General features: G+C 45.3%; 1 protein-coding gene across 1 annotated transcript in view; it reads right to left on the bottom strand.

Annotated features, from left to right (window-relative positions):
* Positions 1-19,173, bottom strand: part of RTN1 (reticulon 1) — a 120,350-nt gene extending 101,177 nt beyond the window's left edge. The window contains exon 1 of the mRNA XM_059850538.1: positions 18,680-19,173. Coding sequence (XP_059706521.1) covers positions 18,680-18,869 — 190 coding nt within the window. The 5' untranslated portion in view covers positions 18,870-19,173. The remainder of the gene's footprint in view (positions 1-18,679) is intronic.
* Positions 19,174-19,620: the final 447 nt, after the last annotated feature.

Genomic DNA, 19,620 nt, shown 5'->3' with positions numbered 1-19,620 from the left:
CTTGGCAGTGTGTTTGTAAGGAGAGTTTGTTAATAATTTAAACCAACACATAAACCAAGGAATTTTGGAAATAACCATGCCACCACAATGAATTTACAACATTCACTTGAGCTGGGAAACAATCGTCAGTGTTTGGAATGGTGGAATCATAGCTGGAACAGAAAATAACTGTGTTGTACCTGTGGAGTCACTTTCCAAAGAGATAATCTCATTTTTGTACTCTATTAAAATAATCTGCAACTTCAGCAATCATGTAGGTCAGGTATCCTGGACTGATGCAACTGCACTGACCTTTACAGTGAAAAAAATGAAGATTATTTTTTCAACCCAGGCAGGTCACTGACTCTGTCTTACATCAGCAACAGCCTTTGCTGCTAGGCAGAGGGAAGATCACATATGTCATGTTTTGTATTCATGAAACACAGCTTTAAATCCAATGAAATAGTACTTCAGAGAAGGCTCTGCTGAAATCTGGTGTAGCTGTGTGCTTTAATAGAGTTTTCAGGGAACACAAAGGGTTTTTTTCCCCAAACTTAATAAACAAACTTCCATGAGAAAATTGTCACACAAGCAGTGTAACACAAATGGTAAGAGCTACCCATCTCCTCTAGCTGGAACTAGGTGACCTTTGAAGTCCCTTCCAACCCAAGCCTTTCCTTAATTTTTGGAGCTCTTTTGATCTCCATTAATGCTGGATGCAGGATGAGGCCCAGAGATGTGGCACTGGAGCAGCTATATTGGAGCTGCAACACCCACTCTTGTTCTGAGGTGAGAATTACAGCCACCCTCATGCCCAGGAGAAACCTAAACATACCAGAAAGACCAAAAAAAACCCAGGATCCCAACTCACAGCAGAGCTAAGAAAGCAAATGGATCAGCCTTCCTGAGGAGGATTCTGACTTCACCTAATAAAATTCCCACGTGCTGCTGCCACCCAAGTGTATCTCACAAGTGAGTCTTAATGTTATTTTCTTAATTTTGTTACAAGAGAGATGATACAGAAGTGGTGAAGGGGAGGATTTAAAAGAAATGGGGATGTGCTACTTGGGGACATGGGTTAATGTTGGCCTTGGCAGTGCTGGGGGAATGATTGGGCTCAATAATCTTAAAAGTCTTTTCCAACCTAAATAATTCTGTGCTTATATGACTCTATTGTTCTATCACACCCTTTGTATTAGCTAAACCCATGCATCATTTTTTGTTGATACTTGAGAAATGATTTTTTTTCTGGCAAAGAAATGTTTGCCAAGGCCAATGACAAGTGTGTCATGTATCAGCACTGAGAGAAAATGAGCCCTGAAATTGGCACAATCAAGTGTGTGTAAGAGATGTGTTTGCTCATGCCTCCAATCAAGGCTCCTCATTAAATAATCATGTGACTCATACAAGAAGCTACAATTAAGCAGCACAGCTCACCCTTCCAATATTCATGAGCAGTCCACAGAGCCCAAGTATAAAGGGAGTCATTTCCAAATTTGACTCACAAGTCGGTCTGATGAAATGCTGTTTTCTCACCAATATTAACACAGTTGGGAAGAGGTGCTATATTTCTCCAAATAATGCTCATTGATTATTTCCTTGCCCTTTCAGAAGCATGGAAAATTTTTACTTAAAAGAAATTGACTGGAAAAATTATTTTATATAAAACTGGATTTTTTCCTTGATCTTTTTTCTTTTTTTTTTTAATTGAATTAAAACTGCTTCAAAGCAAATCAAAAACATTGGAACCAAGTGTTAGGTATTTAATATTTCAACTCTTTTTCTCTGATGTCTCTCTCATTGCTTTCACTGCTTCATCCCAGGTACATAAGGGACACCTTTCACTATCCCAGCTTGCTCCAGGCTCAATCCATCATGTCCTTGGACACTTCCAGGGATGGGATGGCCACAGCTTCTCTGGACACCCAGGGCCAGGCTCTCATTACTTTCACAATGAAGAATTTCTTCTTAGTATCTAGTCTGAATCTCCCCCATTTTAGTTTAAAAGCTTTTTTAGTTTTAGTTCCATTCTCCCTTGTCCTGTCACTATCTGCCCATGTACAAAGTCACTGTCCCTCTCTTATGAAAGCTCCCATTAAGTACTGGATGGTCACTGTGAGGTCACCCTGGAGTCTTCTCTTTCCAGACTGAAGAACCCCAAATCTCTCAGCCTGTCTCCCCAGCAGAGGTGCTCCAAGCAGTGCTGGGCTTTAAGCTTCACTGTAAACCTGTCAGAAAACAATCAGTCTCTTACTGAAGTAAATTATCAAGTTTGTTTTCACAGTCCACATTTATAAATGCACTTTTCCCATCTTCCCTTTATGTTTGCAACAATACTAATTAAATCAGTTTATTAAGACTGTAGTTGCTGTATCTTTTTCCATTTCCTCCTTCCTTGGATGCAGGCACTATGCTCTTAGTATCCAGCTATCACTGCACACTTTATCTTCTATAATTTCTGTTTGCCAGGCCTGCATTTATTAAAAATCCTTGTTATTATTTTGTGCTGAAGTTTGCTGCTTGTCCAGCTTACTGAATGCTAAGTTGAGATTTGTCTGCAGGAGTTAATTCACCCACTCTCCCTTAGGAAAGCTGGGTTTTCCCTGCAAAACACACATAAAGCTATTTTTCTTTTAAAAAATAAATAATTGCCATAAAAAAGACACTGAAACACAAAAATGTCAGCCATTCCTACTTTTCTGTGACTTGTGGTTGATGAACATTTTCAAAGAGGAAGAGAAGCTGCTGGTTTGTACCAGGTGGGAACCAAAGTAAGATGGGAAAATAAAACATTAGTGTATTTCCTGCTGCCATCCCTCACCTCAGCTGATAGATTCACCAAAAACAGGGACAGAAAGACTTGAAAGACCTGATTCCACCACTGGCTCCAGGCAGCAGCATCACTTCCTTTGCCAGGTCCCTCCTGCCCTCTCCTGCACCTGAGCTGCAGCCACCACCCACCCAACCTGGGTTTCTCTGTCCCACAGGTCCACATTTTCCCAAAGTTTTTTCCAACTTTTTCATCTGAATGTTGCAGCTGAAGCTGCACACATTCCTGGAGATTGGGTTGACTCAGGCTCTTTGCTTGGGTTTTCATGAACTCAGAGCACTTAGAGACTGCTCTTGTTCTGTGCCCCAGTGATTCTCACTCTTAGCTTAAACAGAATTCACAGAATCACTGGGTTGGAAGAGACCTTAAAGATCATGGAGTCCAACCCAGCCCTAACACCTCAACTAAACCCTGGCACCCAGTGCCACATCCAGGCTTTGTTAACACATCCAGGGATGGTGACTCCACCACCTCCCTAGGCAGATAATTCCAGAACTTCCAGATCCAGAACAAGCCTGGTTCTTTCAATCTCCCCTCCTAGGCTGTATTTCCCTGACATCTGATCACTCTGGTCCCTCTCCTCTGGGTTTTCTGCATTGCTCCTGATGTGTTATGCTCCAGACTGAACACCACACTCATCCCCAGGCCATCTATTGCATCTTGAAGATCAAAAACACATCTCAGCCTGGTGTTTAGCAATAGCAAAACAGCACAAGATTTGCAGCCTGTGGTGGTTGGGGCTTGGCTTGTGACCCTCAACACCCCAGTCCTTCCCTGGTGGATTCATCTGGAGTTTCCGATTCCATATTTAGGAAGCTGGCTCTCCCTGCTGAGGTGCCCTGTGCCTGCATGACCTCCTCCTGTTTATTCTGAATGTTTATACAGGTGGCCAAGACCATTCTGCTTTTTCATGGTCTTCCTTGTGGTTTTCTAGTGCTAGATGTAGGAGCTGGGAGAGCTCAGCCAGCCTCCAAAGGTCTGGAGAGTCAACTCACACTCCTGCTGTAGCTCAGCACTCCTCCAGGTACTACTCAGATGGTGAAAGGCTCAACAGACCCATCTGTGCTTTGAAGAATGGGGATTTCAAGCCCTTTCAATTGACTGAAAGAAATAACTGAGAAACAGAAATGCATTCAAAGGCTTTTTTTAAATGCAATTATGTTAATTGCTTCAACTGAACAAAGGGTGGAGGGAGATGGTTTTGCAGGCAAACTTCGCCTCCAGATCTTGTGAGCACAGGAGATGTGGACCAAAAGGCATCTGCTGAATTTATAAACTTAACCCCCATCACTTCATCCCTTCATAAACTGGTCAGAAATCCATTTCTTGAGAAATCCCAACCCTTGAGAGTAATCGGGATTTCTTTTCTTGCTATCCATTTTTCCCTTCCATGCTGACTTCCTCTCCTCCCTGGACTGACACTCCTCTGTAATTTACACAATTTTACCCTTCTGCCTACACTGATTTTTAGTGTAGCTCATTTCTCTTGTCAGTCTCACCAAGCAACAGGAGCAAACACCCCTTTCCCTCTCAACTTTATGTTGGACAAGGTTAGAAACCAGCTTCTTTAATTAATCTTCTCAGAAACTGGCTCGTGCCTGGCACAGCAGAGCAGTTGTAACCAGAAATCTGGGTGACCAATTCTGCAGATTATTTGCTCAACGTGGTTTTTTGCTCACATCTGGCTCTTTGTTTCTAAAAGTTACAAAAGCTTGTGACCCTTGGTGCTGGAAGCAGGCAGGAGTAGAAGACTCCTGGTAAGATTTGGATTTTACCTTCTCTAGCAGCTGCTGCCATCCAGCTGAATGATGGGACTGAAATTGGTTGAAAGCTTCTGGAGCAGACTATTTCTTTTTTCTGAAAGGCTGACTAAAACAAGCAGCACAGCAAATCTGAGAGAGGAGTTGATGCAGCTCCAAGTTCAGGGTCAGGAAAGGGAACCTGATGGCTCCTAAAGGCTTCACTTCCCACTCATGGGGAGCTGCATTGCTTTCCTGCTCCCACAGCGTGAGAAGGGAAGGGCTTTTCCAAAAGGAAACTCTTGTATAGAGACTAAGAAGAAAGAGTTTCATTTGCTGTCTTCCCTCACTTTAATTCCCTTGCTTGGCATCAACAGGCAAGTCACATTTTTAAGTGAGTAAAGAAGGAGCACTATATAATGATGTTGACCTGTTGGAATGAGTCCAACAGAGAGCTACCACAGGTCTGGAATACATCTATAAAGACAGGTTGAGACAGTTGGGGGTGCTCAGACTGGAGAAAAGAAAGCTCCAGGGAGATCTTAGAGCCCCTTCCAGTGCCTAAAGGGACTCCAAGAGAGCTGGAGAGCACTTTGGACAAGGGCATGCAGTGATGGGGCGAGGAATGGCCTTCAGCTGAAGGAGGGTGGGTTTAGGGTAGATATTTTGAAGAAATTCTTTGCTGTAAGGGTGTGAGGCCCTGGCACAGGGTGCCCAGAGAACTCTGGCTGCTCCTGAATCCCTGGAAGTGTTCCAGGCCAGGTTGAACAGGGCTTGGAGCAACCTGGGAGAGTGGAAGGTGTCCCTGCCCACAGCAGGGGGCTGGAACTGGGTGGTCTTTAAGACCCATTCCAACCCAACCTATTCTATAATTTGTGATTCTGTGATAATTATTTAAATCCAGCTACCCTGGGCAGCTGTGGCTTGGGGAACACTTCATGCCTTCCTCACCACATGCTGGCAAAGTCATTTCCCATAAAGAGAAAATAACCTGCTTGGTGTTACAGCCCTGAGATGGGCTGGACCAGGAGGCAATTTAATTCCCAGTGACAGAAAACCAAGGTCACAATGCTGTTGATTGCATTAAATAGGTGCTCACAAACCCTACTTGCTGTTTCAGTAGCTCTCACTTTTAATGGGTATTTCCAAGCTAAGAGTGAAGTGTGTTTATGTCATTATTCTTCAGACAGAAATGTCAAGGAATAAGTCATAAATGCTGAATTGAAATTAAGCACACTGATCACAGTGGTTTGTGTAATTCCTGACATTACCTAGAAGCTGAGCTATTGCAAAAGAAATTCTGGCCTGTGGGAAAATTTCATATTATTTTCAATTTTCTTTTCATCTCAAATCAAGGGGAAACAGAGAACCATTCTATGGAAGAGAAAGCTCCACAGGAAAAATGTCTGGAAATGTTGAAACACATTGCTTCAGCAAATCTACCCAAGTCAGTAGAGCTGGCAAATAACACATGGAATTCCCTCTATTTTGTTGAGCTGGAAGGGTGAATGCCTTTGTAAAACATAACTAAAGATCCTCAATATTAATTTTAAAGTGATAACATGCAGGAAAAAAATTCACTATCTTCAGGAGCTAAGTAAAAATAACTGTCCTACATTTTTTCAGGGGAGAGGAATGACTTTTAGGAGTCTGAGTTTGAGAGGCCCTGTAAACTGAGTCACTGATGATGAAGCCAAAACCTCTTTGGAGAAGCCTGGCACTACCTGGGCCTCATCAGACCCAGACTGAGTTCAAATGCAGCTCCTAGGGACTGTTTGTAAGACCTTCCACCATCCTGTGGATCAGAGGTTCCATCAGGAAAATAGTGATAAAGGTATCTTATGTCTCCCCAGAAGACAGCCTGAGGAACAGCAGCTTTGTCTTGCCTTCTGTGCTTTCACCATCTCTTGGAAAGTAAAGAGAGATGTTGGCAGAGAGCTGGTCAAGGGAAAGCAAACAGAAACACAGACATTATACAGCAAACCTCCAAGCACAAGCCATGCCAAACTCCTAGTTCCAGTCAATGCCGAGTGGATTATGGGCAGGGAAGGGGAAAACTTACTCAGAAAGTGCTGGAAGATGTGGCATTTCCATTTCCAAGATGTTGCTGATATGCTGAAAACTCCCCTTTCTGCTCATTTAGCACAGCTGGAACATTGCAAAAATCAAACCCTCCCAGTGAATTTTTTTTTTTTTTTCCTTTTGCAAATCAGCACATTCTGCAGCACAGTTTTCTTCCCTTGGCAGGGAGGGAGGTGTCAGGAGTTACCATCCAGCCGTGGTGACACCTTGTAGGAACAGTTGGAAGAAATTCCTGAAACCTTCATTGGTGAAGCTCAAGCTTTGGCCAGTGTCTCAGACCCTCCAAGAGCTGCAGGCAGCTGTCTGCAGGCTGAGGTGGGACACCATGCACCAGGTTTTATGCAGATGTCAGACACAGGGAACAAGTAGTAGAAAATGGAGCAACTAAAACTGCACTTCTGGGATCAATTCACAGAACCACGTAGAAAATTGTTCACCAGTGCAGATCACATCAGAAATTATCTTGATGAAAAAGAAAAAAAAATAAGCTATTCTGTACATCTTCCTACTCTTTAGGGTGCAATCAGGGCACATCTTCAGCATTGCTATTAGCATTCCTCCACCAAAGAAGTCCCAGCAAAGCACTGAGCTCTCATTTTCAAAGATGATGCTGGAAAGCTTCCCAGATTATATATTTTCCTCTTTAATTTATACCTCTGAGGATAATGCTAATCAAGGATGCAGTGAAAGTGGTGAGACATCCCCAGGCCCAGGCTGATTTATTAACAGTGGTTGCATTATTCTCACTTGGAGAACAACGTTAGCATCCCAAGATTCCATAAAAAAAAGATCCTGCTTGCTGGTAGGTTATCAAATACAAGCTGACAGTGTACTTGCACAGCAGATATGCATAAGTGCAGTGCACAGTATGATTCATCTGCAAAACATCCAGCATGCTAGAAGCTCAATTTAAAGTAGGTTAGAAGAACGATTCATTAAAAAGCAACAGCAGAGAGAGGGGGGATAAAAAAGAAGCCCAAACTCTAAAATCCCCTCCTGGGAATGGTTTACTTCTCTTTGTTTAGCCCCTTCTCCTCACTTTTGAATAGAGTTTGGATGGCACAGGGAGGGACAAGATGTAAAAATACATGTAGCTAGACAAATATTACAAATGCCATCTTCAAGGCCTGTCAGATCCACCAGATATTCCAGGGATTATACATGGTCTGCTTAGCACGTTCAAAGTGGAGGGAGATTGCATTTATTTCACACAGCATTAATCCCCAGGCCTGTCTCCTCAGCTCTGACCTGAACTTCTACTACACAGCACTGGATTATAAAGGCTAATGTCAAAAGAACTTAAAAAAAAAAGAAAATTCCCAAAATGGCAACTGGCTTTTACTACAATAACTGCTCAGATAATCCTCCATAATCTCCAGTGGTATTTTTTAGGCTAGTGGGAAAAAAAATAAAAAGCACAAAAGAAAAAAAATGTACATGACATGGCAATTCTAAAATAGAATAAAGAACTTTGCAGGCTGGAATTAAGTGTTTTTGGAAATGGAATTTATGTATAGTTGGAATAAATGTCTTCCTATAAAAGCAAAGGTAATTTTCTAAACACTGTTGCCAGCCAAATAAGGTGAAATATTAATTGATCTGAGAATAATTTGAAAATATATGCACTTATTTCTAATAATTCACTATTTTCATTAATACTGTTTTAATCTGTGTATCTCTAGTGGGAAGGGTATTTTTGTCTGATGACAAATTTCAAAAAAAAATTTTAAATTTTAGGAAATTCAGTCCTTTCTCCTGGCAGCAGAGGTAGGTATGCATTTTCACAGGCAGAGCTCCTATTTCATCCATGTAAAAGTAATCCAGGTTTTACTTAATGACTCCACATCTGTCCATTCAATCAATTAATTGCTTGTTTGACTTTTCAGTCCTGTGTGCAACGTACCCTCATTAAACACTCACAGACTTTTTACATGGAAAAATAGATACCACCTAAACCACTGAGAATTTACAAAAATCCTCTCTTACAAGCAACAAAGATGCCACTTACCAGCCAATTTACTATAAGGATTTCTTAGTTAAAGTGATAAACTGAGCTACTGCCCAGAGGTTCCAAACATTTTATTTTATTTTATTTTTTCCCATAAATGATGTGTTCAGAGGAAGTGACTTCTCTGGGATTTTAACTCTCACACATCATCTTGGAGCATCACCCTTGGGCCCCACACCTTTTCTACAGCTAATTAAGCTCTGAGAATCACAAATTATAAGCAGAGACTTTCAAGATAAGCAGGAAATTCTGAGGGATCAATTCTACATTTCACTCCAGTGATAATTTGCTAGAGCAGTGGAGAAATCAGCAACTACATAAATGCTGCATTATGTCTTTTTTTAAAGAACTGCAAAAGCTGCAAAAGAGGGGAATCAGCCTCAGCTTTAGGTTAGCTCTACATCAAAGGCAACTGTCTCAATTCAAATTTAGTGCACAGCAATTTTGCAGTTTAGAGCATTTCCTCGATGATGTTTACCAAAGCTATAAACCTTTGTAATAAAAAGAAAAAAATACAAAGAAAAAAACCCCCAACCCAGCAAACTGACAAACATGCTACATCCCTAGAGATGAGGATGAAAAAACTGCAATTCCCTTTTTTGTAACTTTCACAAGGAGCGGGGAGAAGACGTTTCCTGTTTTACTAAAATCAGTCTGCAAATAACAAACGCCTGCTGCTGCTGCCACACAGCCACACCTGCAGGAGCAGCTCAGCTCCCAGCCCAGCTGAGGGGCACATTTCATTTCCAGCATGTTGCATCGTGCTCCAGTGCTGAAGTCAACAGCAATGAAAACATCACGAAATGCAAAACATCTCCCATGCACGTGAGCAGCAAGTGCTTCCCTTGTTGCCCCTGCATTAGGGACAGCAAGGCCAAGAGCCAATTAAGACTGATTGGGATTCAGAGCCCTCCGTGCTCCAGCAGTCAGGGGAGAGCTGGGAGCTGTGAGAACTCATTCCTCCTCCCACAAAGCACATGGAATTCTGCTCCACAGAGACAGCAGAGATGAGACAGGGATCCCCAGCTCTGCTGGCTGCAGGTCTCATCTCCCAGCCCTGCCCTGCCTTGGTGCCTCACACAGGGAGAGGGATGCAGCTGACCTGGATACAGGTGAGCACTTGAACAGTGCTGGCAGACTCAGAGCAACCTTTAAGCTGTGCTCAGGACCCAGCCCTTTGCAGATCCAGAGCATCCTTTCAGCTGTGCTCAGGATCCAGCCCTTTGCAGATCCAGAGCAACCTTTCAGCTGTGCTCAGGACCCAGCCCTTTGCAGATCCAGAGCATTCTTTCAGCTGTGCTCAGGATCCAGCCCTTTGCAGATCCAGAGCAACCTTTCAGCTGTGCTCAGGACCCAGACCTTTGCAGATCCAGAGCAACCTTTCAGCTGTGCTCAGGACCCAGCCCTTTGCAGATCCAGAGCAACCTTTCAGCTGTGCTCAGGACCCAGCCCTTTGCAGATCCAGAGCATTCTTTCAGCTGTGCTCAGGATCCAACCCTTTGCCTACCCAGGAGCTTGGCACTAAAACCATTTCCAACGGAGCTGCTCTGCTGGTTACATGTGCACCAAACCCTGCGTGGGGTGAGGGAGTCCCCACCTTCCTGATGGTGTTTGTGGGGGGGTAAGCCCCTACTCAGGGATGGATTAGGCCTGTGAATGGCAGAACTCTCTTGCTGATCGTGATGGCTCAGATTTAGCTTTTCTATTTTTTATATTCTGTGCTGCTTTAGTGTGGACTTCTGAGCTTCATATGAGGGGATGGTGAGCTCTCTGCACAGAGCAGGGAGACAAAACAATTCCTTCTCCAGCTGAGGACCAGGGACAAATGATCCAAATCTCAGGGCCCAAGAACATAAACAATGTGGACTGAAGAGAGAAAAACAAGAAGGATGGGACTTCATATTCTAATGCTATAACTGGACAATTAACTCCAATATGCAAATGGACCAGAATTTGTAAAAGTGAGAGACCCCAGGACCGGGTGCCCATTTTGTGACCATTTTGGTTCATCTTGGGTGCAGCCCTGGCTGGGCTCTTGTGCTGCCCAAGGTGGATTCATAGAGGCCTTTTAATGAATCCCTACTTTATTCTTTAGCTCTGTCTAGCCTCTGTTCTAGGTCAGCCTTCACAAGGCATCAATCAGAACCCTTAAACGCAGTCTGTCCCTCCAGCAATTCTTTCACAGGTGCCCTTGAGTGTTTTGGGGGCTGTGTGGAGGAGCCCAGGCTCAGCAGGAGAACATCAGCAGAAGCTCAGATGGCTCAGGCTGTCTGCAGCCCTTCTGTGCACAGCTGTGCTGCAGAGCCTGCCCAGAGTGAGGATTTTTGTTTGGTCACGCAGCCAGTGACTAATGCAGTGCAGGGAAAGCTGGGGATGTCATTTGGATCTGTAACTTCTGCATTTGTGGCTTTGAAATGTCCATGAGGGCTCCAATGAGGTGAGGGGTGGCACCCAGGGCTGTGTTTGGGACACAAAGCCCTGGCCAGACTTGGTGTTTCCTCTTTCTCAGCCACAGGGCTCACCCAGGGACACCCACATGTGCACCCAAGACATGGACTCATAATCTGGACAAAAAAAACCCTCAGAGATGAGAAGCACAAGACCCTGTGGGACTGGAAGCAGGAAAGTTTCCAGCCTGACAAGGCTGCCCCATGCATTTCCTTTTTACTGGCCACAGTTAATAAGTCCCTTCAATGTCTTTAAAGCTACAGGCAATAAATCAGCTGCAGTTAATAAATTCAGCACTGCTGAAAAATAAGCCATAACTCATGTCCTGAATGGCACAGAAAAGCCTCGAGCTGACATAACTCTGCAGGTCTGCAGAGTCACCCTGGTGCAGAAAGCATCTTCCCTGCCCCAGCAGCTCCCTGCATCCAGCATGGAGCCACTGCTGAGAGAGGGAGATGTTGGGAATGCTGCAGCTGTTAATGGCTCTTGGGTCCAAATCATCTCTGAAGAAGCAGCTCCCTCTCCTCACACCAGATCTCACGATGGCAGGAGGCTGTACCAAGGGCAGGCAACTCATAACAGCAGGGAAAGAAATATGCAAGTAACTCTTTTATCAGCTGTTATTTAAATAAAGGTGGGAAAGCCCTCTCTTAAGGAATATTAAAGCACAAAGCCAGTGTTTATGAGGTAACACCTCAATATTTGAAAGTGACAGGCTTATGAAGGATGTAGTCATTTCTAACAATTTTTATTCTCACCTAGAAGCACATGACAGATCAAAATAAATAACAGCAACATGATTATGATTTTCATTCAAAGTTTTTGATCTCTTTAAAGGTTAATTTTCACAGTGCTGTAATGAGATGGGTAAGTGCAGGTGCTTCCATTTTACATGCAACTGTCCTGAAGCAGTCTGGTCTAATGGGTAATAAAACCAATTTATACATGATAGATCTTCTACCTCATTTATCCCTAAATTAAACAAAACATGTTCACCTTTATGCATATACTTAAGACCATCCTAATTTTAATAACAGTTAGGAATGCACTTATGTTCCATAAAATTAGAATCTTAAATACTTCACTGAAACAAGGAGGGCTGAAATAGGTGATTAAGGTCCTCTCTATTTCAAGTCTTGCCTTGCAGGTGAGTGCCAAGAATTTATTCTCACTGTTGAAGGCAGGAGGTTTCTTGGAGGAATAGACTGACCATAAATCAGAAATGTCTTAAAAAAAATAGAATACTAAATGTGAAGTGTGCTCCTGAGTGCTGAATCATGCCAACTCTACAGCTTCTCCTAAATTAGAAAACTAATTACAAATAATGCTTCATTATTTGAAACATGCTTTGCTATGTGGAGGCCACCCTTCTCTTTTGAAAAAAAAACCCAAACAAACAACAGACAACCTAAGAAAAACAAGAACCCCCCCAGATTTTTGTAAGCAGTCCTGATTTAGAAGTAAGAGAATAGCACATGAAGGGCAGACATAAATGCTACATTAAAAATGAAAAATCTCAGTGTGTACTTGGCCCATTTTACAGGTGCCAACTACTGAGGAGGGAGAGTGTGGGAAATTCCTAAGAAGTCACCCATTTAAAAAACTCCATTCCCTGCTGATGATGGGGACCTGCAGCACAACTCCTTGGTTGTTTCAGGAACTCTTGTGTTCTAAATAATTAGGTCTTAGGGTGATCTCAGGCCTCAGGACTGAAAGCAGAGCCTAACTCTAGTCCTGAGCATCCTGGGCCAATCCAGGCCATGCACCAGGATCCTGGTGGGAAGGTGTGTGAATGATGAATAGACCTGTGGGATCTGCCCAGACTTCTCTGGGAGGATTGAAAAAGAGACAACATGTTGGCATTTTCTGGGGTTGCTGTCCCCAGACAGACTGATACCAGCACAATACAGGTTTCATGGTAAAAATAAGGCATAAGATGTGTCATTGAGTGGAATTTCCAGAGCTGAAGGAAAAGGAGACAGATGTGCCTCCTAGGACCCTTGTAGCAGTGAGAGATAATGAACCACCCAGCCCAGGGGAGATTCACAGCCCAGAAAATGCTGCAACTCACAAAACCCAGCACCTGCAGTAACTGGGACATCCAAAGCCTCTCCTCTCCACACCAAACTCTCCCCCTCAGTTCCTCATCTATAAATAAAACATTTCATTACTGAGTGATGAAGGTTAAAATAAGGCAGGTGAGTCACCCTCCCTGGTACTACTTTACTCTTTCATCTGCCTCATCCTCTTCCTCAACCCAGTTGCAGCCGTGAAGGCTGAAGGAAATTCATCAGCGTGGCAGTAAAAGCAGGCAGAACTATCTGCATCCCTGTGAGGAACAGGGAAAACACCAGCTGCATTTTGATCTGTTGGAGTTGGGAACTACACTGCTGCACAGATTTTATGCCTGGAGTTTTAGGCACCTCTGAGCACACCCCAAATGCAGAGCATTTCTGGAGAAGCCCAACAGGAGCCATTGCTCCAAATTTACCCAAGTGAGAATGAAGGGTGGTACTTCAACAGGATTTTTTTTTTTTTTTGATGGCTAACTGTGGGCTTAGGCTACTTTTTCAAGCTTCATGAGGATTACAAAAACAGAAAGATCTGAGAAGAAATCCGCTTTGTTTCTGTCCCTCTGCAAAATCTGCTTGCACTAACAAAACACCAGGGAATGGGAGAACCTCCACCAAAAGAACTCTGTCCCCTTCACTCACAGCAGTAGATCAGAAGTTGTGACTGGCTAATCCAGACAGCAAAGGAAAAACTAAATTCTGTTCTCTAAATCAAAAATGTTGACAGTAGAATTGGGATGAATACTCTTCCAAAGTGAGATTAAATCTGGCCTCAGGTGGTTCAATCTGAGCAGGACTGCCTGGCACTTCAGGACATATTTCCAAACACCTGCTGAGGCTCCCTTGTGTTGTGCTTAGGTCACCAAATCCACCATATCAAAACTTTTCTACAGCAACTTGAAAAATTGGGATTTGGGTCTTGGCCTTTCCAGTGTGGTGGCTTTGAGCAGCACATTGCTATGGATGTTTGGGGAGAGGGAGATCTTCCTAGGGCCATACCTGGGAAGGGGTGGGAAGGCCACAAAGAGCCATTTGTTTTGGGGAATCTGCTGCATTTGTCCATGATCTGACATCCCAAAAAGTGTCAGTGCCAAACCCAAGCAGGGCAGACATTCATGTCCATGCCTTCTCCTCTCCAGGTGTACCACAGGGCTCTCAACCTGCCTGAAAACCATCAGAAATCTCTTTCTGCTGAGGTGCAAAGCCACAATTACTGGAGAGAAACCATAAACTGGGATTCACTGGTGCAGCATTCTCCATGCAAATTGAGGCTTATGGCAGGAGCACCTCACTGCAGTCCCTTGCAGGGTTGGAGTTGAGGTCGGTGGGTATCTCATGGTGAGAACATCTGGGTACACAGCACATACCTTCAAACCCAGCCTCTACAAATAATTTCAATTATAAAGGGGTTTTTTAAATGGTCTTTACTTAAAGCACTGACATTACAGATTGCCCTCATCATGGAGCAGTGGGAGCCAACACCCCTCATGGCCTTCTGTGTTATATCTGCCCCTCTCAGAGCATGAGCACTCCTGGGATTTGGGCTCCCACTGCTCCTCAGCAGGCAGAGGCTGTTCCTCAGTTCATCTGCCTCACCCAAGCAGCTCTGAGTCCCTCAGTGGCACACACCAAATGGCTGCTGTTATTCCCATGAGCACAGGGCTTCCACACCACTGAGGCACCCCAGGGGATCCCAGCCAACCCCTGGATGCTGTTCCAGAAGGGTTCCCACAGGCCATATCCACCATCCCATCATGTCCCTGTAGACATGTCCCAGATGTTCATGCCATCCCCTGTGGCACTGGCCTTGTCTCCTCTGGGCAGCTGGACCCCATGTGTGACTTGGCTTTGGAGGCAGCTGGAAATGGGCCAGGATTGCCAGGGATGTCCTGACTGCTCTGACCTGTCTGAAGGCCTGGAGTGAGCAGGAGCTAGCAGCTCTAATCTCAGCTGCATGGACATGGGGGCATAACACCACTGATCTATCCCCCTGCAGATACCCACCCATGCACCAGGCTGCATGAAATTTCCCAGATCCTTACACAGGAATCACCATTTGTATGAGTTCCTGCCCTTTCCTCACTATTTTTCCCTGAAGAACACATCCAGCATGGAGGCACAGTCCATTCTACCATTTTGCCATTTCTCTGGAGGAAACCATATGTATTTATGTATTTATTCTGGGGAATGCCTGTTAGCCTGTGTAATATTTTTGGAAATAATTCCTCTCCAGGGATTTTAATCACTGTTGGTGCATAAAAATAAAATAACAGAATCTGTGACCAGATGGTGTGTTGGGTGACATGGGGCTCTCTTCACCAACATGTAATTCTCACCAGCCCTTCAGGACCGCTTCCCTCACCAGTCCTTGCAAGAGCTGCCTGCAAGGTCCTCTCACCCTGAACCAAATTCATTTTTGGGAAGGAGGAAAACTTTGATGCATTTGAGGAAGAAAGACATTTTCAGCAAAATTCAGGGGCCAAGGAAAAAAGCAAGTGAAACAGCCTTATCTCTGATCAGAAGCTACTGGAGTTTATCATTATTGGAGCCCTGCAAGAGCAGAGGCTGATGTGGGATCTGCAGCTCCCTGTTGCCCTGACTTTGCTTGAGAAATTTCTGAGCTTTCCACTCCTGGTGGGAATTTTTCTCTGCAGTCTCAATCACTGCTGATTTTGGTTGATCCAAAGAATGGGGAGTGGAATCCATTGCTTTTCATCATTCAGAAACCACTCACCAGGTTTTGACACAGAGCCAGATTGGCTCAAAGCCGGGCCCACGGCCAGCTTGAAAATATTCCTGAACCTTTCAACAATCCCTGGCTGGTTTTCAAACTTAAAACAAAAGCCAAGATCAGGGAAAGTTTGCAAATTTTTAGGTTGTATAAGAAAATATCTGCAAAACCTGTGATAAATTCCCCCCATTTGTTTTCAGTTATTTTCATGCTGAGAGAATCTCCCAGACTCCAGACCCTGCTCTTGCCTCAGAAAGCATAACCATGGTTTTCACAAAAAAAAAAAAAAAAAAAAAAAAAAAAAAAAAAAAAAAAAGACCGGTCTGACAGGTGTGGAGGAAGATACAGATACAGGATGTGCTGGGAAGCTACCTGAAAATTATTCTGTCCAGTTCACTCTTGTTTGGATGGATTGCTCCTTGTCTAAAGTGTCCCTAGATAGCCCATTGTGTCAGGAGTGTTTGAGTTTATGGCAGATTATGGCAGTGTTGTAAAAAAGCTGGAGCAGTGTATCTCCTGCTGGGTCTGTTCCTATGGCTTAAGAACAGGCAGGAATCTCTCTCTGAGCAGGAGAAATAAAGAGTTTTCAGAAAAACTTGACAGTTTCAGATAGTCAACAATATGACAGTCTTCTTATTCAGAAACTTATGAATACTTAGTCACACAAAGAGAACAAGGAAATTATTTACTTCCCCCGGTGAAGGGGGCGGGAGTCGTGGCTCTCTAGGTAGTGTGGAGCAGAAATACAGCTGCTGCAGCCACAAACAGAGGGAGACTGCAGGGCTGCACTGCCTGGGATGCTGCTCTGTCTGCCATGGTTGGCCAGACACGCACACAGCCACACAAGAGCTCTTTATTGAACAGGGAAAACAAAATGGGAAATGTCTAAAGCACGTTACTACTCTTACAGTGCTGCTGATTTGACAGCCTGAGAGTCCACAGCCAGCAAACACCAACAAAAGATCTGTATCACTCACTTTGCCTCCACCTTGCCACAGTTTGACACAAGCAAACAAACGCGTCTAAAACCCCTTTGCAGAGGATTACAAAAGCTGAATAATTTCTTTGCATCTCTTTTTCTTTCTTCTTTCTTTTTTTCTCTTTTCTTTCTTCTTTTTCTTTTCATTCTGTCTCTCTATTCTGTAAATCTACAGCCATGTCAAGCCTGAAGAATCCTTCATTAATTGTAAGCAGTTCCACAGTGATTCCATTTAATGGTGATTTACACAGTTTAAGAGACCACCCCTCTTTGTTCTGTATGCTAAGATTCAGCATGGCCAGATTTTTATCCATCAGTGAACAAAAAATTGCTCACAAGATTCTTTCCCCCCCTACTTTGTATCATTACGTGGTCGAGGCAGCCCTACCTGGAGACCCCAGTCCTGCCCCTCTTCCCACACACTCACACAGCCTGACATTCCCAGCTCTCTGCCCCCAGGAGAAAGTCACGTTTCACAACCCAACATCGGCTCAGCGAATGAGCAGCACATCAGCAGATGAACTGCCTGCCCAGAGCTACAACACAGCAAAACATTTCCCACATCAGCTGAGGGGTGTTAGATGCTGTTTGACCCCTGAGCTCAGCCACATCAGGCAGACAGACAGGCAGCAGGGACACATCCACGTCGGGAGCACACCCAGGTGCTGACACGCACCGAGACCCCGCGGAACCACGCGTGTGGGTGTGAGCAGAGCAGCACACACAGCCACACTGACTGTGCTGCTCCTGGCCAGCTACTCTCTGTGCTGATTGACTGGAGGGGATTAGAAGGGACTCAGCCCAAAAACGCAGCTCCTAATGCTCCTGCAGCTCTTGCATAACAGAGATCGATTCCTGTCCCGAGCCCTGACCCTCAACTTACTCAAGACAAGTTTAAGGCTTCAGGCTCCGTAATGGAAACATCTACTTCCCAGTGAGATTGGATGCATCAGCTCCCCCAGGGCTGGGGTTTCTGGCTGTTTGGGTTCTCTGACAGACAGCAGAGGGAAAGAAAGTAGGGAACTGTCACCAAGAATGAAAGAGAGGAATTTTTCCCCAAACATTTCTACCAGAAGCTTTGGGGAGCTGAAGCCTCCTGGGGTCCATTAACAGATATACGTCTGCTGCTAATACATCTACTAAAGAAAGCAACCCTAAACCAAGGGATATTGAACACATCCCAAAAATAAACAGAAAATCAATGAACCTGCAGACCCTAAACTGAATGCACCTGAAGTTGAACACACCTCGGTGTTCAAAAGGTGGAAAATACAGCAAGCAAGAAGTCCACAAATAAATGAACAAGTCCCAAAAGCATGCATAAAATGTACAAACACTTCAGAATAGGCACTCCATTAAAAGCTGCATGTTGAAATAATATAAGTGGCCATGCAGGAATTCCAGGGGCATGGGGAATAGCTGAAGTAAGTCCATTGAGATCTGTCACTCCAGACGTGAACAGGTGTATGACAAATGAGGACAGATCCACATCAAGTCAGGTGAAATCAAATGCCTTTCAACATTTGCCTGAAATCTGGTTGTCTTGTGCCTAACAAACTGCAAAGAGCTTTAGGGAACTTGGCTGTCTCCTGCGTCCCCCCTCCCCCACAACAGCAAAAAATAACTATTTGCAAAGGCCGCATTTCCTCGTTATTTTCTGTTTCCCTACATGAGCTCACTAACTCGTTAGCAATGTTTCCAAGCAGCCTGGCTGGGATGAAAACAGAAGAAGCGTCAGCAACGAGACAACCGGGAGACGCTGCTGCCAGGGCCCCTTTGTTGAGCATCCCTGGGTACCCCTCGCCTTTTACCTGGGGATGCAGTCGCCATGGTAACGGGCGGGTGTTCCCTGGCGGAGCCGAATCCCAGCTGTTCCCGCTGCTGAGCCCCATCTCCATCCCGCAGCGGAGCCCCAGTCGCGTACTGGTCCGCCCCGTCCGCAGCCCAGTGCACCCCAGTGCCCGCCAGCAGCAGGTCCTGGGGGTCCGGCGGGGCTGACATGCTGCCTGCGAGGCGGCCGCTGGTCTCCGGCTCTGGGGATGCAGCGGGAAGGGCTGCGGTGGCCGCCGGGCTGGCTGGTGCTGCGGCCGCGCTGGGGTCTGGCCGGCTGCGGGGACCGGGAGCCGCCGCCGCCGCCGCTGCTGTATCTCCACTAGCGCTTATTACGCAGGTGAAAATGGCTTGTTAGTTGGAGCCTTCCAGCCCTTGCGTCACCCTGTGGCTGGCATATCACAGGGCAGGAATCTGCCAGCCGGGCTGCCGCTCTCCCCCGTTTAACTGCTTCGGCAGGGTCGGCATCGGCTTGTGCGGGTGAGGGAAGAAATGCCCCCTGGCAGGCGGGCACACGCCTCCCTGTCCCCTCCCCAGCCCCCCTCCTCCGCATCCCTGCGCTCCAGAGCATCCCGCAGGCGCCGCAGCCGGGCACGGAGCGCCGCCGGCTCCTCCCGCAGCGCCGGGCTCGGCCGGCGGGGCACGGAGCTCTCCGCAAGCCCACCCGAAAACCGGCCGGGTCCTGCTCTCTCTGCCAGCCCCTAACCCGGAGAGGAAAGCCGCGCTCTGCCCCTGCGTTTGTGTAAGCTGTGGTTCCTCTCTGTTTGCAGCCGCGCTGGAGACATGATCGCAGCTTATTGGCACTTGTCAAAATAAACTCACAGCAGGTGTCTGTGGGCCTTTTTTATTTTTTCTCTTTCTTTTTGTTGTTGTCGCTGTTGTTGTCGTGCCATTATATGTGCTTGCTTACTGCCTCACAAAA

This window comes from Haemorhous mexicanus, chromosome 6, assembly GCF_027477595.1.
Source record: "Haemorhous mexicanus isolate bHaeMex1 chromosome 6, bHaeMex1.pri, whole genome shotgun sequence".
NCBI classification, from domain to species: Eukaryota; Metazoa; Chordata; class Aves; order Passeriformes; family Fringillidae; genus Haemorhous; species Haemorhous mexicanus.
Note: the sequence above shows the minus strand (reverse complement) of the source record. Positions and strands in the feature narration are given on the sequence as shown.